The sequence below is a fragment of the Ursus arctos genome, unplaced genomic scaffold (assembly GCF_023065955.2).
Source record: "Ursus arctos isolate Adak ecotype North America unplaced genomic scaffold, UrsArc2.0 scaffold_12, whole genome shotgun sequence".
NCBI classification, from domain to species: domain Eukaryota; kingdom Metazoa; phylum Chordata; class Mammalia; order Carnivora; family Ursidae; genus Ursus; species Ursus arctos.
In genome coordinates, this window is record NW_026622786.1 from 55,035,460 (window position 1) to 55,061,826 (window position 26,367).

A 26,367-nucleotide genomic window follows, 5' to 3' on the forward strand; every position below is an offset into this window, starting at 1 on the left:
CTGACCTAGGTTAGAGTTGGGCTAAATCTGTGACATCCTGAGTAGCTCACTTATTTTAACTATGTTAGTTGAATGCACTTGATACATCTGTGTCCTCATTTCTACAAAGAGCGTACCAGGTTTTACCAAGCATAGTCAGGACATGCCATGCCAACACAGATGTATTAAATATTAACATGGAAGTGTGCAATAGATAACTGTAATATTTTTATTTTTATTTTATTTAGTTTTGTTTTTAAAGATTTTATTTATTTGAGAGAGAGAATGAGAGAGAGAGAGAGCATGAGTTGGGGGGGAGCAGAGGGAGAAGGAGAAGCAGACTCCCCGCTGAGCAGGCAGCCTGATGTGGAGCTGGATTCCAAGACTCCAGGATCATGGCCTGAGCTGAAGGCAGATGCTTAATTGTCTGAGCCACTCGGGCACCCCTTATTTTTATTTTAAAATTATTTTATTTTATTTAAATTCAAGTTAGTTAACATATACTATGTAATATTTTTAATATATTTTGTTTCTGTCTGAAAAAAAGGAAAAAATTATGATTATTGGTATTAGCAAAACATAAAAAATGAAAATTACATGGCTTACCCAAGAATTTAATTATTAAAGTATTACATCCATATTAAGTATTACATCCATACAGTGGTGCAGTAGTTAAGAACAGTAATACAGATTTTAATATCCCAGTAGAACATTCATTCATTTATTTTTTGATAGGGAGAAAGAAGGTTTTTTTTTGTTTTGTATTTTGGTTTTTTTGAGAGAGAAAGAGAGAGTGTGCATGGTGGGGATAGGGTTGAGGTGAGAAGCAGGCTCCCTCCTGAGCAGGGAGCGTGATGTGTGACTCAATCCTGGGACTCGAGGATCATGACCTGAGCCAGAGGCATTTGTTCAACCAACTGAGGCATCCAGGCACCCGGGAGAGAGAGAATCTTAAGCAGGCTCCACACCCAGAGTAGAGCCCGACGCAGAGGTCATTCTCACAACCCTGAGATTATGACCTGAGCCAAAATCACAAGCAGAACACTCAACCTACTGAGCCACCCAGGCACTCCCCAGTAGAACATTTAGAATAAAAATATAAAAACAAACAATATAGTGACAACCAGACTCACACCTCAGGTACACATCAGTAATTGGGTGATAAATACTTTGAAAAATATACACGAGGTTTAGCAAGGTTAACATTTGAGGGGTAGGGATTGTTGAAGTTTTTATTGTTGCTGTTTCAAATCTCATATACTTTCGAAAGGCGGTGTATCATTATTTTCAGGGTTTCACTCCTGGCCTCACCATTTATTAGTTGTGTAACCTCGGGTAAGTTTCTTAAGCTCTCTGCTACGGACTGAATTATGTCTCCCCACTCCCCACCTCATCCCCCCCACTGCAACCCCCAAATTCATATGTTGAAGTTCTAACCCCCAGTGTGTGCTAGTATTTGGAGATGAGATCTATGGGAGTTAATTAGGTTCAAATGAGTTTTAGATGAGGTCAGGAGGGTGGGGCCTCATGATTAGTGCCTTAAGAAGAGACATCAGAGTCCTCTTACTCTTGGCTGTGTGAAGACACAGTGAGAAGGTGGCCGTCTGCAAGCTAGGAAGGGTTTCTCACCAGAAACTGACCATGTTGGCGCCTTGATTTTGGACTTCTAGTCTCCAGACTGTGAGAAAATAACTTGCTGTGGTTTAAGTCACCCAGTGTATGGCATTTTGTTACGGCAGCCCAAGCCGACTAAAATATTCTCTGTGCCTGAATTTTCTCCTCTGTAAATTGAGAATAATTAATGCTTTAAGAAAGGGATTGGGGATCAAACGATAGTAGTCTGTAGAGCCCTTGGAGTGGTGCAAGGTACGTGAAAAGGGCTAAAGAAGTGTTCGCAGCTATGATGGCATTCCTATTGCCACACTGCTTGTTAGAGCTTTAAGACAGCAGCTCTTGCCTTTAGCATGCATCAGAATCACCTGGAGAGTTGCTGTCATGCCAGCTGCTGAACCTCACCCTGCCGCGCGTCTGGGTTGGGGCTTGGTTATTTACATTTCCAAGTGCCTACAGGACGTTTATGCTGCTGGTCCTCAGATCAGACTTTGAGAACCACTTTATTTAAAGCAGTCTGTGTTCATTTTATTTGTGTATCCTGTTTTTTTAAGCCAAAAGCAAGTGCTTTGAGTTGAAAGAGCTATTACTAATTCTTGCTTTGAATAGTTTCAATTTACTTCACCTTCTTTCTTTTACAAAAGTTTCAAAACCTGTATTTACCTCAGTAGAGACATTGCATTTCTTACCAACTTAGTGTTGACTTTTGTAAGAGGGACTTTAGTTGGTTTTCTTTTCTACACGTGATAAAAAAAAAAATGAAACCATGGGGAAGCCTAAAATTTTTTTTTTTCTTGAGACTCTCTATTTTGGTCTTTTATTTCACAGATATTTGTAATTGCTTGTTGAAGCCTGCTTTTTTTGTTGTTGTTTTTTGTTTTTAATGATGGTCCAGCATCTGTGTCATCTTAGTGTTTGTTGATTGCCTTTTCTCATTTGAGATTTTTTCTGGTTCTTAGTGTGATGCAAGATTTTTTATTCTATTGAAGACCTCTTGGGTATTATGTTAGGACCTCAGATCTTATTTAAGCCTTGGGGTTTAGCAGTAGGGGGAGGCACTATTGCCACATTCATGCAACAGGTAAAGGGCACATTCCTCACTTTGCAGTGGTTTTAGGGTGCTAATATTAATGGATAGAGGTGGGACTTCAGGCTCCCCACGAGGCCTCCGCTGACGTGTGAGGAGGAAGGGGCACCTTGGTACTGCTCCTGCTTGGCTTCCAGTGACACCACAGTTGGCGTGGGTGCTTGTTACCACTGGGCTAGGACCAGTTTCCATCTCTACCTTCTCTGATACCACCCAGTGTGTTGGGGGGTGGGGTGGAGAATCAGGGTACCTCATTACTGCCAGCTGAGGGTGGACACCTGCGCCCCCTACTCAGCCTGTGGAGGGTGGGTGGGGCTGCAGCTTGTTTCTTTGTGTTTGGCCAGAGTAGGGCAATTGTTGGCTTTGATTAAAGAGAGCAGGCTTTTCTCGGAGCTTGTTTTTGTCTACTCTGGCGTTTCTGGGTTGCCAGCTTTTCTAGCGCCTAGTCCAGGAGCTATGAGGCAAAAAATAGAACCCAGGAAACACTACTTTATATTTCCTCACATCCCGAGGTAGTCGTTTGCATTCTTCTTTCTACCTTTCACTGTTTATTTTGTGTATCATGTTCAGCTGTACTTAGCAGGAGGAATAGAGAGAAGTGATGTACTCTTTTTAAAAATAACTTTTATGATAAAATTTTAATTAACTTTACTAGCAATGTACATCAGAAAAAGTTTTCTAACCTTTAAAACAGAATTCCTTTGCTGTGACTATTTTACAGCCTTATTAAAACAAAACAGGCATTTTTTAAAAGCAGAGTATTATAAACCATTAAAATGATACTGTAGATGTGACTATATTGACATGAAAAGACATTCACAATATAATATGTGAAAAACAGGTTTAAAATAATGTTTTGTATTACTTATGCAAGGGTAGGGTGTGTATAAAAATACATGTGCACAGAGGAAGATTTGGAATGATATAAAGGGGTATGGCTTTGGGAAGATAGAATTTAGAGTTGATATTTTCTGCTTTTTCTCCTTGAGCCTTTTAATTCTCTTGTAAGAAACAATGATTTTATAATAACAAGTTTTACATTAATTTACATGTATGATAATATATTTCCACAGGACTTTTCCTCATTGAGGATATTTTTCTCTTAAGTTTTTTGTTTTCAGAATTTCTAATTAACTTAAGTTTTATCTGTGATAATTATATTTAATATATTTAATATCTTACAGGTTCCTCTGCCTGGCATGAAATGGGTTGATAATCACAAAGGTGTTTTTAATGTTGAAGTTGTTGCTGTTTCATCTATCCATACACAAGTAAGTGAGTTTTAATAATTTTTATGATCAATTTTCACATGAGTGAATGAACATATTATCTACTACTTAAATCAGTTTCATTATCTGGTGTAACTTACAAGATTATATGTCAGAAATGTATAGATTTAGAAGTTACTTTTTAAAGGAATCAACAAAAGCCTTTTAATTTCTACACAAGCAGACTTTCTGCTCTTCAAAATGTCATGGACTTCATTTTGAACAATTCAGTGACTTTTTTTTTTTCTTTGTAAATTTCTGGTACATTGCAGAATGATAGTTGAAAACCATCATCTAACCCATTTTATTCCTCATAGACTCAGGTATTTCAAATGTTAAGAATTTGTAGGGATCATTTGCTCTGTAGTCTTCACTGTTTATCTGGAATATGCCAGGCTCCCCTCAAAGCCTGTATATTTACTCTTTATCTAGCTGGAATACTTTTCCTCCTGACATGCACTTCTTTTCAGTAAGACTTCTGCATACCTCAGGCCTTTCCTGGAGACTTTCTTTCTTTTCTTTTTTTTTTTTTTTTAAAGATTTATTTATTTATTTAGTAGACAGAGATAGAGACAGCCAGCGATAGAGGGAACACAAGCAGGGGGAGTGGGAGAGGAAGAAGCAGGCTCATAGTGGAGGAGCCTGACGTGGGGCTCGATCCCACAACGCCGGGATCACACCCTGAGCCGAAGGCAGATGCTTAACCGCTGTGCCACCCAGGTGCCCCGAGACTTTCTTTTTTAAAAAAATTTATTTATTTGAGGTGGAGGAGGGAGCATGTGCATGAGCACACAGAGAAAGAGGGAAAAGCAGACTCTCTGCTGAGCAGGGAGCCTGATGTGGGCCTTGACCCTGGGACCCTAGGATCATGACCTGAGCCAAAGGCAGACGCTTAACCAACTGAGCCACCCAGGCGTCCATTTCCTGGAGACTCTTAAACATAGCAGCCCTATGATTCTGTGTTATCTTACCCTACAGTTGCTACTGCTTCTAGCTCTTACCTGTACTCTTGCACTTTTGCTTTTTCTTACTGTGTGTATAATATGTGTGTGTGTATGTGTATGTACGTATGCATTTATTTATTGGTTCTTTCCCCATTTTAGGCTGTAAGCTCCATGTAGTCAGGGATGTTGTTACCTGTCAAGGAAAGAAACTTCCTTTCAAAGACCTTACAGTGTAATAGGGGAAAATATAAAAATAATTGCAGTACAATAAAGTTAGTACTGTGTTAGATGTATAAACGAAATCTTTTCAAGAGTAGAGAGTTGTCTGTTCTGCTGGGAACTGAGATGTTGTATTGATAAGTAGGCATTTACCATACAGAGAGAGGGTGGGCAATTCCGATGATAGAATGCAAGTGCAAAGGGATAGTAGTCTAAGGACAGGCAAGTATTCTGGAGTGAATGTAATTTATAGTGCGTGGGGAAATCGTGATAGATGAGAAAAGAAGACCAGGCTGGTAACAGATTATGAGGGACCTTGAATGCCACAGAATTTAGAGTCTAGGTAGGTGGTGATTTCTAACCTAAATTGGAAAGATGAGAGAAGTAAATTTGGTTGCATGCTAAGAGAGATTATGGAGATAATGGAGAGGATTCTGGAGCTACTGTGAGTTTATTTTTGAGCCTGTTGAGTTTGAAGTGCCTATGTACTTCAGATAAAAATATCCCAAGGCAGTTGTAATTAATTTCAAGTTTAACATTGAAGGTGGCAGAGTAAATAGCTGAAACTATACTGGTGAGTGATTATCCAGGGAGAAAATGTAGAGTGAGAAGAGGCAACTGTTTAAAATGGAATCCAACTTGAAAAGGGACGGGGTGGTATACAGAGATTTCCAAGGCCACCCTCAACTTCAAGGATTTTCTAACAGAACTCAGCATACAGCCATATTCACAGCAGTGATTTATTTTAGTGAAAGATAAAATAAAATCAGCTAAGGGAAAAGAGGTCAAGTCCACAGGAAAGAAAGCACAAGCTTCCAGGATCCTCTCCTAGTGGAGTCACATAGGGTAAGTGGAAGCGGCACGTGTGAAATGTTGTCTATCAGAGGAAACTCATTCATTAGAGACTTAGTTCCCAGGATTTTTACCACAGGATGTAACATCGGCATCCTCTGGCTATCACATTCCAAAATTCTCGACTCCCAGAAGGGAAGCACGTTTTCGGCATAACCCATGTTGTCTGCGCAAACAATTTAGGTATAACGAGTCATCCCTTATCAGTCGGAACTCTCTCGAAATCCAAGTTTCCAGATGCCATCCAAGGACCAGTTGTGTAAGCTGGCCTTCCAAATGATAGCAGTCTGAAACTTGCTATGTTGACTCTTTTCTGTAGTGAAAACTAGGGAAAAATAAGAAGACAGAGCACCTCCATGTTATGTTTTAAAACAACAACAACAAAAGGTCGTAAATAGGTTTTATTTAGAATTATACAGGTAGATCTCAGTAAAAGAATGGCTCCAGTGGAATGTTCTCTTTTCTGGTACTGGATATTTTACTCTTTTGATAATGATAAGATTGATGTTACAGTATACTGTTGAAATGTATTCTTTCCCTTAATAGTATCATATCTTCTTAAGTATAAAAACACATTATTCTTCATAGTTTTTTTTTTATTCCTATAGTCATTATTAGTTTTCTCTTTTTAGAGTTGGTGGTATATTTATCTTTTACTCCTAACTTTGTTTTTATAGAGGCAGATACATGTGTTATCTTTATGTGACAAAGGATTGGGGCAAAATATATTATATAGATGATTTAGAATCTATAGAATGTAAGGGAAGATAAAGTGGAAATATCTACTTTGTAGTACTCTGGCATTCACAGTCCTGATGTGTAATACTCAAGATTTTATAAATTTTTGCCACTATGTAAAACAATTTCATCATGTATTGTCTTCTTAAAAGGATCGACTGAACACAGTAATGTTTCTTATAATGTTTTATACTTCGCTGGTAGTTCTTTGAAATTTACTGGATGTATAGTTAGGACTCAGTAATTTTTTATTCATTTAAATCCTACATATCAAGGGGCGCCTGGGTGGCTCGGTCGTTAAGCGTCTGCCTTTGGCCCAGGGCGTGATCCCAGGGCTCTGGGATCAAGCCCCACATCGGGCTCCCTGCTCCGCTGGGAGCCTGCTTCTTCCTCTCCCACTCCCCCTGCTTGTGTTCCCTCTCTCACTGGCTGTGTCTCTCTCTGTCAAATAAAATCTTAAAAAAAAAATAAATCCTACGTATTAAATTAGAACAATATTAGAACTACAAATGTGAATGAAGGTGTTCAGCATTATTGTCTTAAGGTTTATTTTCACTATTAACTAAGTAAAAGTGTCCCAGAGTTCCAACAGATTCCTCACATCTCCTTGATCAGCATTATACACATGGTCACCACAATACACATCTCATCAGTAGGCGTAAAGCAGGCTGCGGAAGCAAGCATCTGCCCTGGGACTGGACACGTGATTGCTTTAAATAAGACTGTGGTTCTGTTAGTGTAGAAGGAGGTTAAATAATAGCAGTCAGGATTTAGTCAGGAGATGGAAATTGCCAGTAATTCAAATGGAGACAATTTACATATAAATAATTGTTAACTGGGTTAAAGGTGATTCACTAGTAAATGGGGTACAAGAAAATTTGGTGATCGTAACAGAGATAGCAGTTGCAGAAAGTGATATGGAAGGAACTTGGAAACCTAGAGGAGGGTCCTGAAGTTCGGCTAAGAATCAGACCTCTGAGGAGAGGACACCGCCGCTACAGACACACATTGCCTGCCGTGCCGTGGTGTGGAGGGCATCTGCTAGGGAGCAAGAGCTGCCATTGGTGGTGTGAACACTGCTGCCCTGTCCCTCACCTCTGAACCCCAGCATTCACATTTGCTAGCGGCTGTCAGGAAAACAGGAAGAAGGAAGGCTGTTTCCTGCACCCTCTGTGGTCAGAGCCTAACCACAGGCCAGCTGGCAAAGGAGAAATGCATTGTGAAGAGTCCAGCTCCAGTATTACAAATTGTGGCAAAGATGGTGGGTTTGGATGGAGCTGAGAGGTAGTAAATTAATAATGGGCACAGGCCTTGTCCTGACAGACCTGCTGCACGGTCATTAAGTTCTAAAACAATAAGATGGACTCACACTGGGGGGAAAAATCCTTAATTAGTATCAGTAGAGTTCTGAGTAATCGAAAGTGTTCAAAATGGCCACTTAACAATAATAAATGAGAATAGATGTAGTGTTTAATTAGAAACGATGTTTGTATATACTTGTGTACTTTTTGTATTATTAATTTATATGAGCTGTTTTATATAAAATATTTCACATATTTTATATGAGCTATTTTATATACAATATTTTCTATTTATATGGTCCAAAGTTTGGGGAATTTACATTTATAATTGGTTAGTGCTTTTGTTCCTTCTTTGTTTTAGGATCCTTATCTTGATAAATTTTTTGCTCTGGTCAATGCTCTGGATGAACACATGTTCCCAGTCCGAATTGGAGACATGCGGATCATGGAAAATAACTTAGAAAATGAATTGAAGAGCAGTATTTCAGCGTTGAATTCATCTCAGTTGGAACCAGTTGTCCGATTTCTTCATCTTCTGCTTGATAAACTGATACTTTTAGTTGTTAGACCGCCTGTCATTGCTGGCCAAATAGGTAATTTTTACTTATGTTTGGGGAATTAGGAAATTTGTAACTTGGCGTTTCTAGTTTTGTAGAAATAGAATCATGGTTTACTATTTGTTATCTATGTAGACTATGTTTGATTTTGGGGAGGAGAGGGCGGGGTGTTACTTGTTTCTGATGCCAGAAAGTAACTTTTGTTTGTTTGTTTTTATAAAATGTGCCATATGGACTTCAACTCAGATTATGGAAACAAATTCATTTATCCACTTACCAAATATTGATTAAACACTTACTATGTGCCAAACACTGATAGACTCTGTCCAAGGCTTACTTCCTGATTTTAAGGATCTCAGTGACTATTTTGGAAAACAGCAAACAGATAAATCATTTTGCTTTTTACATGATGTGTGATTTACCTAGCCTACATTTTTACTCATCTGCTATCCTCTATTTAAAATAGCTGTTCTTTTCTTCATTAACTCAAAATCTCTATATTCTCGTTTTCTTCTGTGTTATTCTAGAATTAGAGGTATTCCTGTTTCCTACTCTTTCCAAGATTTGTTCCTCTACTTTGCCTAATAGCTTCCACCCAAATCCTGCAAAGTAGTTGAGTTTGCAAGAAAAACACATTATAAAAATTTTGTTTTAAATGGTTGCACAAAGGAGAGGAGTGTTCGGCTCCTTGGAATTTTATTTTGGGGGGACTTGTTAGTAGAGGTGATTTGTGGGTCAAACATTTAAAGATGAGTGGGAGTCTGACAGGTAAATAACTAGTCCAGGGAGATGACATAGTATATGCATGGCATTCAGACAGATAAATGAACTGGGAAATTTGGGGGGAATTGTAAGCAGTCATAAATTAGAGGGTTGGTGATTAATGATGATATTGGCGGTGAGGGAGATGAAATGGGATCTTCCATGACACTTTAGGGAATTGGAACTATTATTCTAATAAGGAATCAATAGCTTTTGAAGGGTCTGGTCTTAATTAGGGAAGTAATGTGACTCAGTTTGGCTTTTATAAAGATGAGTGTGCTACATGGAGATGGGTTGAGAGTGGGAAAATCTGGAGGCAAAGAGACATTTTTAAATTAGGAATCTTATAATTTCATACAAACTATGAGGTCCTGCCAAAAAACGAGGTGACAGTGCGTTGGAGAAGAGGGGTGGGTTAAGAAATATTGAAGAGCTATTGTACAGAGTACTGTCACAGGAGTCCTAGGAGAAGGTTTTAAGAAAAAAGTTTAGCACCATTCATTTTTGTAGATAATGTAAGTAATAATGCAATAGTAACAGACATTTGCACAGAACTTACTATATACCAGCAATATCACTATGTGCTTTATTTATATTAATGTATGAAATGCTCACAACTCTATGTGTAGCTATTATTACCACCGTTTCACAAATAAATAGAGTGATGAACACAATGCTTGGAAATTTGGCTAAGGATTCACACCCAAGCAACTGACTCCAGAGTCCCAGTCTTATCTATTAAAGAGGTGTCCACTGGTGAAATTAACAAGAGTTAGTCTAACAATGAAAGTAGAAACCAGATTACAGAGAATTTAGTAGTGCATAGTACATGATGAAAGGAATATAAAATGTATATGCTGTTCTTCAAAGAAATTCAGTTAGGAAGCAGGGTTGATTATGGCATAAGAATGGAGTCATTTGATCATGTTTATGTGCTTTGAGAAACTAGTGGAGGGGGAGAAAAATACAAGAGGTGCTAGAAGGTTTGATGAAGCAAGTCTGTAGGACAAAAGTCAAGTGATCATTGTTATATAGGAGAGGAGCACTACTTCCTTTGGAAGGGAAATAAAAATGGTTTCAGATTGGATACGTTTGTAGTATAGAGGTGAGGACTTTAGTACTTTATAAATTTCTACTGTGAGATAAAAAGCAAAATATCCTGAGAAGGAGTTAAAATAGACCTGAGTTTTGAAAAGGATTCTGATGGTTTGGAATAGCTACTGTGAGGAAAAGGAAGAGGAATTAAGCAAGAACATAGGTAGAATTGCTACAGCCCCCTTAGGCCTCTGCATCTCTAGTTTCTTTTCTAGTTCAGTATATATAGATTAATCTTCCTACCTGACCACTTTTTAAAAGATTTTTGAGAGAGAAAGAGAGCGTGAGTGGGGTTGGGAGGTGGTGGTAGGAATGGGAGAGGGAGAAGCAGGCTCCCCGCTGAGCAGGGAGCCCAACAAGGGGCTTGATCCCAGGACGCTGGAATCATGACCTGAGCTGAAGGTAGACGTTTAACAGACTGAGCCACCCAAGCATCCCTTCCTACCTGACCACTTTATCAGATTATTCCACTTTTAGGAGAGTTTAATTGGCCTCATTTCTGTTCAAAATTTCCTCTCTTGATTAAATAAATCATAGACTCTGAGGCTTTATTGTCCAGAACGGCTGTTCATTTTACACATTTATTTAGTGTGCTACCAGAATTTCCCAACTTTTGCAAAATTCTCATTACATACTCACTTGAATGACTGGGTAGATATTGCTTAGCCTGGCATTTAAAATGCTGTACCATCTTAGCTCAGCCTGTTCCTTCAGCTGCCTCATCATTTTACCAATTCACTCATGTCGGTCCCGGTGCTTATTCACTATCCTCTTTTCTTAGTATTTTGGTATTTTTAGTAATCTACTTTCATTGTTAATATTTTTTAAAACAAGTTATTGTTAGTTTTCAGAGTCATCTGTTAAACAAGAAGTGACTTTTCAAAGGTGATACACAACATAGATTTCTTTTTTCTTATGTGCTTTGTATTGTTTTACAAAATAATGGGTACCTGTTGGTTGAGGTTTTGTTTTTTGACTGAGCAAACCCATATAGTTTTCATGTTAAATGAGTAATATAAGTGTTTTAAAATTTTGTTTAGAAAAGTAATTTTGATTCAGCCAATACAAGATATCATTAAAATCAACATCAAATATCATCTTTTTACACTTACTGTGCATAACCTCTATACTTAACACATACAGAGATGACAAAACCTTGATCTTTTTGGAATTTGCAGTTTAAAAAAATTAATGCAAAAATGTGTTCCTTCTTCTTAAAAGTTAATCTAGGTCAAGCATCTTTTGAAGCCATGGCATCAATTATAAATCGGCTCCACAAAAACTTGGAAGGAAATCATGACCAGCATGGCAGGAACAGCCTTCTTTCATCATACATCTATTATGTTTTTCGCCTACCAAATACTTACCCTAATTCACCATCACCAGGTACTTTATTCCTTTTACTTTGAAATTCTCTTGCATAGATTGTATGTTCTTGGGAAGATTGAAATAATCTCATAGTCCCAGTGGGATGCATTCATTCAACAGCAACCATTTATTAAGTGCCCGCTGAGTGGCATGGACCGTGCTAGGTGCTGGAGTTAAGAGGATAATTAGATTACATCTTGAGGCATCATTATTTATACAGCTTCCTTTAATATGAATTAGAACTTGATTGAATTAATTCTTGGAAACAAACCTTGAAAATTAGTTCTGTGTCTCTGGAAGCATTTTATCATTCCTTATTATGGTAAGATAAATAGAATGTTATATTTGTCATTTGGAATGTTGGACATTAAAGAAGAAATAGGATGGCTTAGTTCCCTGATAACTATGTGAAACCTACAATAATATAAAAGATTATTCTATAGAATAAAGTCCTGATCTCTTCATGGTCAATAAAATAATATAGCCTTTGTGAATTCAGGGCCCAGAGTGGCTACTTGGTTTTGTATGACACTGGTGGTATTGTGGTGGTGGGGTCGAGGGATGTCTTAGTTTGAATAACTCTTTAGTTATTAGTTAGTTAATGATTTTGTTGTGCGTACCTTTCAACCTGCTCACATATTTGTATGAATCCTCATTCATCACTAATGATAATGGTAAGTGCCCTTTTCTATCTATTGGCAACATTAACATTAATAATGGTGATAAATACATGTGACATTTCATTATGAAAACTAGACATAATAGTAATTCGATTCTAAGTCTTAGCTCATTTTATTTCTTAATTGCAAAAAGAGAAATAATTGACTCATATTCTGGGTTGTAATTTCCTATCTCAATTTTTAAAATTATAGTACTTAAGGCTCTGAAGGTATATTGTGGACTATATACAATGCTCTTCCATTTTACCCTTTCATTCAGTACACTATTGGAATTCCACAGATTTTGCAAAACATCTTTTTTACATGCTGACCTGACAGTTATGTGTCATTTGCAAATATGAAGAATTTCTTTAAGAAAATGGAGATAAATTATGGATACAGTTGCTGGGTATTTTTATATTCATAGAATATGGTTGAATGATGGTTGAACATAGTTGATTTTAGACGGAGGAATTCTTTTATAACTTGGGCTCTTAGAATTATCTTGATTATACATACATATGTATATCATAAGGATGCCATTTTAGTATAGTTCAGATTGTCATTGATGAAGATGCAGAAACAAAACACAGTCTCATTTAAGAGATGTTGACAGTAAATTGTGTGTCCTTCCAGTGACTGTATATCAAGGACAGAGTTGAGGGGTGGAAAGGAAGAGAATCAGCTGGAGCATTTTGGGTTCTAGATATTCATATCTAAAGTGAAAATAGTGTGTGTGTGTTTTCTATCTTGTTTTTTATTGTACATTTAATATATAATCAGAAACATTGACAAGATAATGACTTTATCATTGCACGTGGTTTTGTCAACTGCTATAAAATAGAATATCTTGCTGTAGCTATCATTAAGTTTTGAGTGTTTTTTTATTTACAGTATTTTTCATTTAGAAATAAACAGTTTATCATTTTCGTGGAATTTTGTAAAGCAGTAGAGATTTTTTTCAGGTCCTTTCCTGACTAATTCTCTTTGTTTAATTATGTGCTATTTTATATACAACTCTAGGTCCTGGGGGTTTGGGAGGATCAGTGCATTATGCCACAATGGCTAGATCTGCTGTGAGACCTGCAAGCCTTAATTTAAATCGTTCTCGGAGCCTTAGTAATAGTAACCCAGATATATCTGGGACTCCCACATCCCCAGATGATGAAGTACGGTCAATCATCGGCAGTAAGGTAAACTGAAGATACTTGTCTCTACATTTGGTTTTCACTTTATGAACAAATGAGAAATGTCCAATTTTATTTTATTCTTAATTTTAAAATGTATTTGAGTTAGTAACAGGCAAGACATTGTACCTTTCTATTCTATCAGTCTACACTAAGTGTCTCATGCCGTTACAAACTGGTTTCTGCATTCTGCTCAAGAAAATCTGCCAAATTCAGAAATTTGTCCAGGATGACCAGTCCATATAACATTTTTGTCTGTATGGTACTCTTCCTGTGAAAAATGACTAGATTAATTTCCTATAGAATTAAAAGAGACCTATCTGCTGTGTAAGAAGGGACATCTCATCATTGATTTAAAATATGAACCTCCATTCCTTCTCTGAAAAATATCAAAACCATTGGTTAGCCTTGATTGGTAATAGAGCTGCCTTTCATTGGAAAACTCTATGTAAAGATGCTCCAGAGCTCAAAAAATATGATTTATTTAATAATGGTTAATGATTCCATGTACCAAGTGAGAGGCCTGCTAGTGTAAGATCCAGCTATATTCTTTAACAGCATCTTTATTAACTTCCTCCTCCAAAAAACCTAAGGAATAGTACCTTTTTATAGGTAAGGTGCAAAAATAGCTCCTAGAGTTTAAACAAACGGGGAAAAAAGAACAGTAAGATTGAGGCCAGTGAATCGTGTTATGTTGTGTTTTGAGCAAACCATTTCAAAAGTATTTTTTGCCATTTGAAGGGAGGAAGATACCATTGTTGTGGAATCACAGCCAACTTTTCTTTGGCACTCTTAGTCTATTAACTAGGATCCGAGGAAGAATTAACGAACGTGTTCTAGCGTCTGTGTTTAACCCTTAGCCTGAACTATAATAGATCTTTTTTTTTTTTTTTAAACAATCTGGGTTTGTTAATGTGAAATACTTGAACGTTGATCAGAAACATCAGACTTACTCATATCTGCTCATAGAGCTATAGAAATTTTACATTCAGAAGCTTCTAATGAACTTAAGCATTGCTCTTTTAAAGTAACAAGTAATTTTTAAAGTAATTGCTCACAGATCAAAAGTATATTTTGTAGTCTTATATTTTAAATAATAACAATGGATTTTAGTAACGTAGAGATCCATACAGACCTTACTGTTAATTAAACAACTTTCACTTTTTGTGAACTCCCTGAGAGAGTGATGTGCACATGCATTTCATGGGCTTGTGCAGAGTAACCTGAGTAACAGCAATTGCAAGAGGGAAGGCTCCCGCGCCCTCCCAGCCCCCCACGTATTTCCATCTTTAGGAAAAGAACTCAGGTTTTTTTATCCTTGTATTCATTCTCGAGTGCATCTCATTATAATAGAAGTAGTACTTAGCATTATTTTATACTGTAAATTTAGTTCTTCTATAGAATGAATCTGATTTGTGAATTAATAAGAAATTTTCCTGTTAAAGAGCTACAGAGATGAAAAAGACACCATTGTCCTCAAGGTTCTACTTTTAAAATGCCTCTTAATTTCTGTAAGATTTGCATTATGTCTCATCCAGCATAATTCTAGAGTTTTCCTTTATATGATGTATTTAACAGATTATAACATCAAGGTTTAGAACAAAGGTCTACATATATTGGAATGATTATTTGCCTTTTTTCAAATAGTTGGTAAAATGAGACATAATAATGACATCGACTTCTGATGATATGTAGTATATATATAATTATATAAACTTTTGAGAAAGCCATCATAAGTTGAGAATTTGTCTTATGACAACACAGCCTCTTCCTAATCAAGTTTTATTTAAATGGATTTCATGTTTCCTCTTGGAAAATTTCTGATAGTTACTTAATTTTGGAATATCATTTAGTCATAATCAATAATAGTGTATAATTTTATCTCACTGTTAAAACTATAAGGAATCTGAAATTTATTTATCACTACTGTTCATTTATTCTGACTTCATTGGCCTGGAAATCCAAGAAACTTTTTTTTTTTTTTTTTTTTTTTGATGTGTGAGAGAAAGAGCGAGAGAGAGAGAGCACGCACACAAGTAGCAGGGAGAGGCAGAGGGAGAAGCAGAGTCCCTGCTGAGCAGGAAGCCTGATCTGGGACTAGATCCCAGGACCCTGAGATCATGATCTGTGCTGAAACCAAGAGTCAGGTACTTAACTGACTGAGCCACCCAGGCACCCCAATAACTTTTTTTTTTTTTTTTTTTTAATGATTTTGTCTTTCCCCTGCCTCAGCCATGGTCATACCGTAGATGTTGTCATTACTGATAACTTTAACCCTTATAATCTCAATTTCATGAATCGTGTTCTCTATTAGCTCCAGTTTTTCTCTCTAGTACCCCCAACTCCCAGCAGTCCTCTGCATCCTCCCATCACTTGATCTGATAACCTTTTACTGTGTCTCAATTCCTTAATGTTATTTCTTCCAATTTAGTTAGCTTAAATTCCATGACCAATCATTTTTTGGAAATATTATTTATTTTAGATAGAGTGCACACATAAGTGAGGGGAGGGTCAGAGGGAGAGAGAGAGGCAGAGAAGCGGACTCCCCGCTGAGCACTGAGCCTAATGCAGGGATTGATCCCAGGATCCTGAGATCATGACCTGAGCCAAAACCAAGAATCAGAGGCTTAACCAACTGAGCCACCACGTTCCCCTCCATGACCAGTCATTACAGTTATCCCTATTATAATCAAACCTCAATTGCCTTATCCTTCTCTTATTTCATTTTACTGGCTTAGCGAAATCTCAAGCCATAGTTGAACCCAGTCTTTTGTGTCTTCCAATTCCCGATGAACATGACTTGAGAAATATGATGACTGGTCTCATTTGAAATGAAAAGCCATGGACCTCAAGAGAGCCCTCAATGTTGTTAGGCAATTATGCTACAGTTCTGTATTCCATTTACTTTCCCATTTTCCCAGTAAAAGATTTCATGCCTTCTTCCCTTACCTGCTCATCAGTCCTCCTTCTCACTTTATCTCCTACTTCATTGAGAAAATGGAAGCCATCAAAAGAATAATTTTATGGACTTTTATTACCATATCTACTTACGTACAACCATCTGTGACTACCCACTACTTAATATAATACTCTGCTACAGATGAACTATCCATTTTCATAAATCCATTTGTAGACAAGCTCCCATCTCCTCTCACCTACTCAGGATCCTCACTCCAGCAATTATTTCATCTCTCTGCTGCATCATCAGTTGCTCCCTATCTACTAAAACATCCCATCCATATACAAACATGCTATTATTTATCCCATTTTGTTTACCCCCAAATCTCCTCTCTAGTATTTCAGCTGCTAGCTTTCTTACTGTTTCTCTGCTACCTTGTGTAGTAGTATTCCTTTAAAGAGTTTCCTATACTAGCTGTCTTCAATTCTTTTACTCCCATTCTCCTTGTCCTACTTAAACTAGATATCGTTCCCATCTTCTACCCAACCTGCCCTTGTTAATGTCACCAACACTCTCCATGTTGCTAAATCCAGTGTTTACTTCTTAACACTCAGCAGATTTGGATAGTTAAATTCTTTCCTCCTTGGTTTATTCTATTTACTTGCCTTCCAGGACACTCTCTTGGTTTTCCTTTTACAGTTCTGGTTATACCTTTTCAATCTCTGTGGATTCTTCTTTTCCTGATCTCTTAATCTGGAAGTGCCCCAGGCCTATGTTCTTATTTCTGTCATTTTTTTCTCTTTTCTCTCTATACTCACTTGCTTGATTTTATCAAGTGCCATGATTTTAAATATGCTAATGACTCCCAAAATTATATTTCCGAAACAAATCTCTCTCTGAAATTGTAAACTCAATCCTGTGGCCTTTCCTAAATCCTTTTGTTCAGATTCGGATATATGTTAAAGATAGAACCACTGGTCAGTACCTCTGCTACTACCATTTGGTCTGAACTACCCTACTCTCTTCCTCAGTTCATGTAATAAACTGAAAGATGGTTTCACTGCTTCCAGCCTACACTCTCTTCACAACATAGCAAGCAGAATGCTGCTTCAAAAGCTTAAGTCACAAAAAACAAAAGTTAGATTATGTCATTCCAGGGGCACCTGGCTGGCTTAGTCAGTAGAGCATGCACCTCTTGATCTTGGAGTTGTGAGTTCAAACCCACGTTGGATGTAGAGATTACTCAAAAAAAAAAAAAAAAAAAAAAAAAAAAAAAAAAGACTTGAGATTATATCATTCCTCTGAGCAAGATAATCCTATGACTAACTCCTTCACCTCCTTTATGCCTTTATTCAGAGGACTACATTCTCAATGAGGTCTACTCTGACCACCTTATTTAATGTATAACCAGTGCTGCTTTTTCTTCAGTCTTACCTTGGGGACTTCTGATCCCCTCATTCTGTTTCTTTGTTTCATAACATTTACTGCCTTTTAATGTAGCATATAAATTAGTTACTCTTTTTCAGTGTTTGTTTACCTTTCCTTTATCACAGTATGAGCTCCAGGAGGGCAGGCATAATTGTTGAGTGATATATCCTAAGCACCCATAATGACCAGCATATTGAAGGTGCTCGATAGATATTCAGTGAATGAATGTTAGTAAGTATTGCAAGAATAAACTACTCCTTTAAAAGTTACTTTTTTGTTTGCCTTCTTGCTGTCAGGATTAATTATATATTTAATGATCTTAAGAGGTTTGGCTTTATGAAAGTTCTGATTTTATATTTTATTCTCTAATATAAAATGCATAACTCCTAAAATTCAGGAATACTTACGTCAGTAGGATTTTACTACTCTGATGGCTATAAAATCAGATTTTTGAGACTTTCTTTATAATTATTTTTGCCAAAACTGATCTCTTTGCCATAACAATATTCTTTTAACATTCAATTATGTAAATATATGATTATGGCAAGTTTGAATTTTATTGCTTTTGATCAAATGCCAGTGCAGTTTTACCTGGATATGTAGTTTCTTTATAATATATCATCTCATATTTTTAAATTTAACACTGAGAGCTTACTGTGTGCTAGGTACTATGCTGAGGACTTGTGGATACAAAGCCAAATCTTTGAATTCTAACAGGAATGTTGATGTCAAGTCAAATACAATATGAGCCTTGCTCAAGGAAGGAGCCTATCTATATTTAAAGGACAAAATAATGTTACAGAGATTTGACAAAAACAAAAGCCCTTTCATGCACATGTGCACACATTTGGTTAGTCTGTTCTGTTAGTTGGAGATCAGTAAACATAGTTATGACATTAGTAAATATCAGTGATGAATTAGCTTATAAGCTAATTTAGCTTATTAGCTAAATTGAGATATAATTCTTAGCTTTGTAACACTTAAATTATGGCAGTTATTTGCTTTAGAAAATAATTGGCCGTAGGTTTTCTTTAAATAGTTAGCTTTGACTTGATGTAATTATAACTGCTCAGTCTCAATATTGTGGATACAATGGCACAAAGAGATTTGTTGTTTATTCTCACATTACCGATTAACATGTGCCTTAATTTTAAAGGAAATTAAGGATTTGAAAAGTGTATTTAAGAATACAGGAAAATTACTGGTATTGTGGAAATTTATGGTAGAGAGAAGAGCACAATTCTAATATTGCAAAAATCAGATGCTTATGTATTATTTTTATAACATGAGTAGTGGTCGTAAAAATTGCAAATGGCTGAAAGAACTTTATGTAGTGGAGAAATAATTTGGGAGACTGGTGAAAACTTTTGTTTTAACTTATCTGAAAAACATTGTTTGCAGATTTGCTTTTATTTGAAATAATATGGGGTTCTGAGAAGGTAGGTATTTTATTTTAAACAAATCTGATTACATAATTTTACTAGTATTTGAATATTCTCTCATTTACTTTGCTAGGAAGCATTTAAAAAAACATGCATGGGAAGTTTTTGTTAGAACTATTGTTTGAAAGCTTTTATCTATTTGTGAGAGAGAGAGAGAGCGTGCGCAAGCAAGCACGAGTCGGGAGAGGGGCAGAGGGAGAGGGAGAAGCAGACTCCCCACTGAGTAAGGAGCCCGATGTGGGACTCGATCCCAGGAGCCTGGACTCATGACCTGAGCCGAAGGCAGACGCCTAACCAACTGAGCCACCCAGGCGCCCCAGAGCTCTTTTTTGAGTGTTTACTATATTTGAAGCATTGTACTTAGTAATTTACTCCCATTTTAAATTTGATCTTTGCAATATGAGGGAGACTATCATTATTCCTATTTTATACTAAGAAACTAAAAAAGAGATTAGGTAATTTACCTTAGGTTTTACAGTTAGTAAGCAGTAGAACCTGGATTTGAACTTCAACACTCATCATACACATTCAGTATCAAAAATGAGTGGAAATGGATGCTTATTGTATCATTCAACCACTCTGTATTTTGGGGAAATTAGGGGGGAAAAAAGAAGGGGAAATATTCTCCCCAAAACCTAAATTCTTGAGAGCAGTTTGTCTTGCCTCCTTCTCCCTAATCCTCATTCCCTCCCATAGTACTGGTACACAGGCTTCACTCCCAGAGATTATTTGTTTATAGAGTTAAGGCCCTGCATATTTATTGTTGTTGACATTCCTAGGCGATACACATGGCTACACAGTTGATTTTTACCTATCCTTTGGTGCTTTCTGGGGTTGGGTCCATACTTTCTCACCTTGTCTTGGGTTGTCTTCGTTATTCTCATTCCAGCAGCCCTCTAAAAATCCCTTATAACGGGCTCCAGTTCAAATAGCAGATTCCCAGGCCCCAGCCCAGGTCGCCGAATCAAGATTTCTGGGGATGGGGCCCAGAATCTGAATGTTATAAAACTTCCCAAGTGACTGTAATGATCAGTCAGGTTTAAGAAATTAAATCCCCTTTCCCTTCATCTGGGATAATAACTTCTTTCAGAGAGGAACAGATGTAATTCACTTCTGATTGTACACATTAGTAGCATATTAAATTAACTTCAGTGATATTGATGATGAAGATGGAATACCTTCAGACAGCCCCATCATAATGCTTTTCTTTATAATATTTATATAAAACAACCCAGTATGTTTAATTACAACAAACACAATAAAACTGAGCAAAACCCCAAATCCACCCTCATTTTTAGGTAGGAGCAAATATTAGTCATCCCCTTCTTTTTTCTTAATTTTTATTATTTTCTTAATTTCTCTTGTTGGTCCCTTAAAAGAAAGCAAAAGAGGAAGCAAGGTCAAATAAAATTATGGAATATCAATACACAGGAGTTTCAATTGATGACAACGTGAAAGCCTTTTAGACAAGAATGAAAGGCTTTTCTTTGATTCTTTTTTTTCCTTTCTTTTAAATCCTAGTTAGATTCAGAGGAAATTATGTTGCTAACTCATGCCATTTTTAAAGAGGGTTTGGGGGATGGTGCCGTGAGAACTTTAGTTGGTGCTCCAGGGTGATCCCTTTACGTAAAGAGAAACTTTCTTTAAATGCTATACTTAATATTCTTTGTGATTTAAAAACAAATTATGTTATGGAATAAGGTAATTTTGGTGAACTAATACTTCTAGATGCCTAAAAATTTTGGTTGCTTTAACAGTACTAATTAAAAACATGTTTGCATTGGAAAGTCTGGATTTCTTTAAGAATAATTTATAGCATGCCACGTGTAATATTTCTTTCCTTTCCAACTGCTTTCTATTATATGCTTAGGGTTTAGATCGCTCCAATTCCTGGGTTAACACTGGTGGTCCAAAAGCTGTCCCATGGGGATCCAACCCCAGTCCAAGTGCAGAATCAACACAGGTGGTGTTTATATTAGAGGTTTCTTTATTGGCTGCTGATGTTTCCCTTTAGAACATTACTTTTTAGTACATACTATGATTTCAGTGGCTTGCTTTTTAATCATTAAAAAGTGTGTATTTTTGTTTACTTAGCACATTTTCCAACTACTATGCATGAATACCACCAATTGCACCAGTAATGCTCTCCTTTCCTACTTCCTGTCTCCTCCTCTCCTCCCCCACCATACCCTGTCAGTATACCAGTGCCTGCTGCTCATGCAAGTGACGGGTTTGATAACAGTTTCTACTGTAGGGGTAGCACATCTTTAGTAAGAATTTTTAAAAAGTTTGTGTGGAAAAAAACCTGACAGTTTTCCATTTGCTTTTGGTTTAATGTGTAGCTAGTGTATCCTTTTCATTCAGCATTTACTATCTTTTTTTTTTTTTTTTTAATGATTACTGACTAGAAATACTGGGACTAAGCTGAAATTAAGTGTAAACAGTATATGATCCCCTTGCTGTAAGATTTAATACCAGAAGCAAAAATCTATTTTAATTTGTATTGTGTTGCAAAGTATGAAATTTGTATATAACTTAGTTGAACAAGGTTTTGCTTACTTAAGTCTAGTTGCTTCATAGCTAATATTGCATGATACCTCAAAATATACTTCTCATCTGTGTATTGGCTTTGGAGGGAAATGCTCTTGTTCTTGAAGAATTTAATTCCACGTTTAATATCGTAAATGTTCTATATTTGAAGCATATGGCAGATCTGAATAGTAGTTTTTGACAGTAGTGAAAAGTGGAAGAAACCATTCTAACCTTTTAATTTTCTATATTGAATCTAAAATTCTTAATTTTGGGGGGGGTCTGAGACCAGTGAGAAGTATGTTTTTACTTTTTACATTTTCTTACTAGATGTGTGCATGTGTATAGATCACACAGATATAAAAGTTTCATTCTTTGCAGCACTCTCAATTTATATAACCATTAAAATATTCATCTTTTTACTAAAAGTATATAGAAGCCATTTTGATATTTCTAATGCACTGTCATTAAAGCAGGTTAAAATGGTGAAAATGAGATGAGCAATAATAAAACAGTTGATGAAACCAAAGTAAAACTATTTAAAAAATTGTATGTAATCCTTGAGCTGCAGAGGCATCCACAGCGGACTTTAATGTTATCTCGTCATTCATTCACCTCCACTCCATAGGCTATGGATCGAAGTTGTAATCGCATGTCTTCGCACACAGAGACGTCAAGTTTCTTACAAACATTAACGGGGCGCTTACCAACTAAAAAGGTAGATTCATATAAAGACAATCCATATAGGGGGAAAATTCCAACAGTTAAATAGATGTAAGATTTCTTTAAGTAGCCAGTATTTTACAATAATTGCATTTAAATTATTTGTTTAAAAATACATTTGAGCAAGCACTGCTTGTCTGATGCCTTTTTGGGCGTACCACTCCAGTGTATGCTGTTTATATTAGTAAAATGTTTGTTATCTTTGGGATTGACTGTTTGAAATCAAATTTGATTATCAAATTTTCATACCAAAAAATGTATCAACTCTGAATTCTGTTTCTGTAACTGCTTCTGTTTTGTGTTTTAAATCTCCAGGGAAAGGAAGATGAGTTAGAAAAATTATCACTCTTAGTAAGATATGTTGATTTGCTTCCCTTATGCACAGTTTTGTTAGTCCTTTTTCATATCGATATACACTACTTTGCAAATGCTTTGTATGCATATCCATTATAAGGCAGGAAATTTCTGCTTTGTGTATAAAAAAGACTTCAGATACCTGAAAACTTGAAAATTAATGGCTTTTATCAAAGTTTAAATTTTTAAAGGTATTTCCTAAATTGTACCAGCAAAGTTCATGAATGTATTTGCATATGTTAGAATATGTATTTAGGGCACAAATAAGAGCGTATTTGTAACTGTGAGTTTTTGGTCTAGTTTCTGTTTGCAGGTACAATTTAGGAGGCTGTTTCCCACCTGTCCTTTTAAAATTACATTTTACTGCAAGATAACATGTAATTTTTTCAGCTGTTCAACATGCCACTGTCTTACATGTATAAACAGCCGTTTTGTTAATGGGTGTCCTCACTGCATCATTGAATGGTTCACATGCCTTATTTTGCTTATTCTCATTATATCTTCATTTGTAATTGCACTGTGATTTGGTTTGTGTCATCAGCAGATATGACTTTGATAATAACTTTGGATTTGCTTCTGGATAGCTTTTTCACGAGGAGCTGGCTTTGCAGTGGGTTGTCTGTAGCGGCAGCGTTCGGGAATCAGCTTTGCAACAAGCCTGGTTCTTTTTTGAGTTAATGGTGAGCAAGCTAAACACATTTTTAATACTGTTTTCCTTAGTTAACAACTTTGTGTTAGCTCATTATTTTATCCTAAAAATCCTTTTCTGTTGTCCCTCTTAGACAAAATTACATTTGTTACATCTCTGAATAAGCACTGTGGACACTCAGCACAATTTAGGTGGAATTAAAAAGCTCTCATTAACTAGTTTTTAGAGATGGTTGCAGAACCAGCTATCTTTTTAAAGGAAACGTGGTACATTATTTCTTAGTTTGGACCTGGTTAGTATGTAATGTATTGTAGATTTCATCCCAAACATAGATTCAAAGGGCTTTATAGATCCTCACTGCTGTCATGGTTTGAAAGCTCTTAAGGAAATGCCACTTACAGCCAATTAATAACAACAACACCACTTTTTGCTCAGTTTAATAAATGGCATTAAAAACAAGTGAATTAATATCTTAATATTTATATATACATAAACACATATATACATGAGAGCAATGAAGATTTGCCAAGCGTGTACAATGTGTAGCACTGTCTCCGTGGGCTGGGGATTATCAAGGCACAGAGAGATTAAGTAACTTATTTAAGTTGGTACAGCTTTTAGGTAGCAGAACTGTGATTCAAACTCAGGCATTCTGGCACTGAGGACTTTCCTCTTCAACCTCTAGAAAGCTGAAGTCATTGAAACTTATTCTTCCAAAAGAAAAATGTGTAAAAAAGTAAAGGAAAAACTACAACAATAAGAAGGAAGGAAGGCAGGAAGATAAGAAACAAAAAGAGCTTCCAGAGTATGTCATCGGGTCATTCTCAGTGTAGAATGTTACCCATATTGGGGATAAGAAGACAGTTTTTCTAGAGATCTACTAATCTATAAAAGAAAATAAGTCAGGGACCCTACATAAGTGATAAGCAACTCATTTTTTCCGCTAAAGAATAAACACCAAGTTTGTAATTCTTGTGCTTTTAATATAAGATCAAATTGTAATTTTGATTTATTTTTTGATAGTCTTACATGTATGTTCAAATTTCTTTAGAATAGTTAAAAAGCTGCAGTTTAAAACTTAGCTCTGCTGTTTACTAATTGTTGAAACTTGGCTTCAATTTCCCTGAATTCTGTATTACTGTTACCCCATTGTTGTAATAAGATTCAATATCCAGAAGCATTTTTTTTTTCAAGATTTGAGAGAGAAAGCACGCCCGTGCGCCCACACACACACACACACACACACACACACACACACACACACACAAGCGTGTGGGGGGAGGGGCAGAAGGAGAGAATCTCCAACAGACTCTACACTCAGCGCAGCGCCAGATGTGGACCTCGGTCTCAGGACCCTTGAGATCACCTGAGCTGAAACCAAGAGTTAGATGCTCAGCCAACTGAGCCACCCAGATGCCCACAGAAGCATTTTGTACACGTAAATCACTTTGTTAATTTTTGCCTGATATCTTATTCATACTGAGTCATCAGTGTTTAATGTACGTTCACCGTATGTCACTGTGTGATAGATGCTGAAGAGGCTGCAGCGAAGTCAATGTGTCTAGTGTCTCAAAGCTTACAGTTTGAGGTATATGGAGTGTCAAAATGTTGAGTCTTGGAAAGATTTCATTTAAAACTCCAATTTTAAAGGATGAAATATTTTTCTGTTCACATTCATAATTCTTTTCATATTGGTAGCCAGAATAATTTTATGAAGGTGATGCAGTGATTGAGTTGTACTGTGTTTGATATTTCTTGGGAACATTATAAAATATTGCAGGGAGATTCTCAGAGTATTTGAGGAGCTAGAAGTATTTCAGCCATCTGTTAAATCCCATAGTATAGTGAAAAAATAGCCCTAATGTGATTAACTGTTAATCGCATTCATAAGAAATTAAACTAATGGCTTGTTTATTTTTTCAGGTAAAGAGCATGGTACATCATTTATATTTTAATGATAAACTTGACGCACCAAGGAAAAGTCGTTTTCCAGAACGTTTCATGGATGACATTGCTGCTCTTGTCAGCACAATTGCTAGTGATATAGTTTCACGATTTCAGAAGGTAATGATACCTTTTTAAAAAATTAAATCTCTATCAAGATCACATTAAACTATCATACTTTTATCTGTTTTTGCTTTTTATTCTGTTTCCCAGGACACAGAAATGGTTGAGAGACTCAACACAAGCCTTGCATTCTTTCTCAATGATCTGTTGTCTGTAATGGATAGAGGATTTGTCTTTAGCCTTATTAAAACCTGCTATAAACAGGTAATGCATAATTATTAATAATTAACAAATAATTTAAATACTATGTTTGCTGTTTTTAGAGTTGCAGCTAAGAGATCTTCAAGAACACTTTCATATACTGATGTTTTTAAAAAGCAACATTTTTCCTTTTAAAAAAGATGTAGAGAACACGAACAGGAGGGGCAGAGGGAAAGGCTCTGAGAGAGAATCTCTGGGGCACCTGGGTGGCTTAGTGAGTTAAGCATCTGACTTTTGATTTCGACTTAGGTCATGATCTCAGGGTCCTGGGATTGAGCCCCGTGTCAGGCTGCCTGCTCAGCTGGGAGTCTGTCTGTCTCCCTCTGGCCCTCCCCCTGCTCTCTCTCCCTCTCATTCTTTTTCAAATAAATAAATAAATATTTTAAAAATAAGTAAAAGCAGGATATTTTTATTAGTAAGGCAAAAATAAATTTCATTTGTTTTCTGA

The 26,367-nt window shown here is 36.5% G+C and overlaps 1 protein-coding gene across 5 annotated transcripts in view; it reads left to right on the forward strand.

The window, feature by feature from the left end:
* Nucleotides 1-26,367, forward strand: part of DOCK7 (dedicator of cytokinesis 7) — a 202,493-nt gene that overhangs the window by 111,236 nt on the left and 64,890 nt on the right. For 3 of the 5 annotated variants that reach the window (XM_026497942.4, XM_044383796.3, XM_044383798.3), the window contains 9 exons: nucleotides 3,862-3,948; nucleotides 8,361-8,592; nucleotides 11,635-11,799; nucleotides 13,464-13,633; nucleotides 21,267-21,359; nucleotides 22,554-22,643; nucleotides 23,587-23,682; nucleotides 25,575-25,715; nucleotides 25,809-25,922. In XM_026497942.4, the coding sequence (XP_026353727.2) occupies nucleotides 3,862-3,948; nucleotides 8,361-8,592; nucleotides 11,635-11,799; nucleotides 13,464-13,633; nucleotides 21,267-21,359; nucleotides 22,554-22,643; nucleotides 23,587-23,682; nucleotides 25,575-25,715; nucleotides 25,809-25,922 (1,188 nt within the window). The remainder of the gene's footprint in view (nucleotides 1-3,861; nucleotides 3,949-8,360; nucleotides 8,593-11,634; nucleotides 11,800-13,463; nucleotides 13,634-21,266; nucleotides 21,360-22,553; nucleotides 22,644-23,586; nucleotides 23,683-25,574; nucleotides 25,716-25,808; nucleotides 25,923-26,367) is intronic. The other 2 variants (XM_044383797.3, XM_026497939.4) reach the window with 1 other exon arrangement.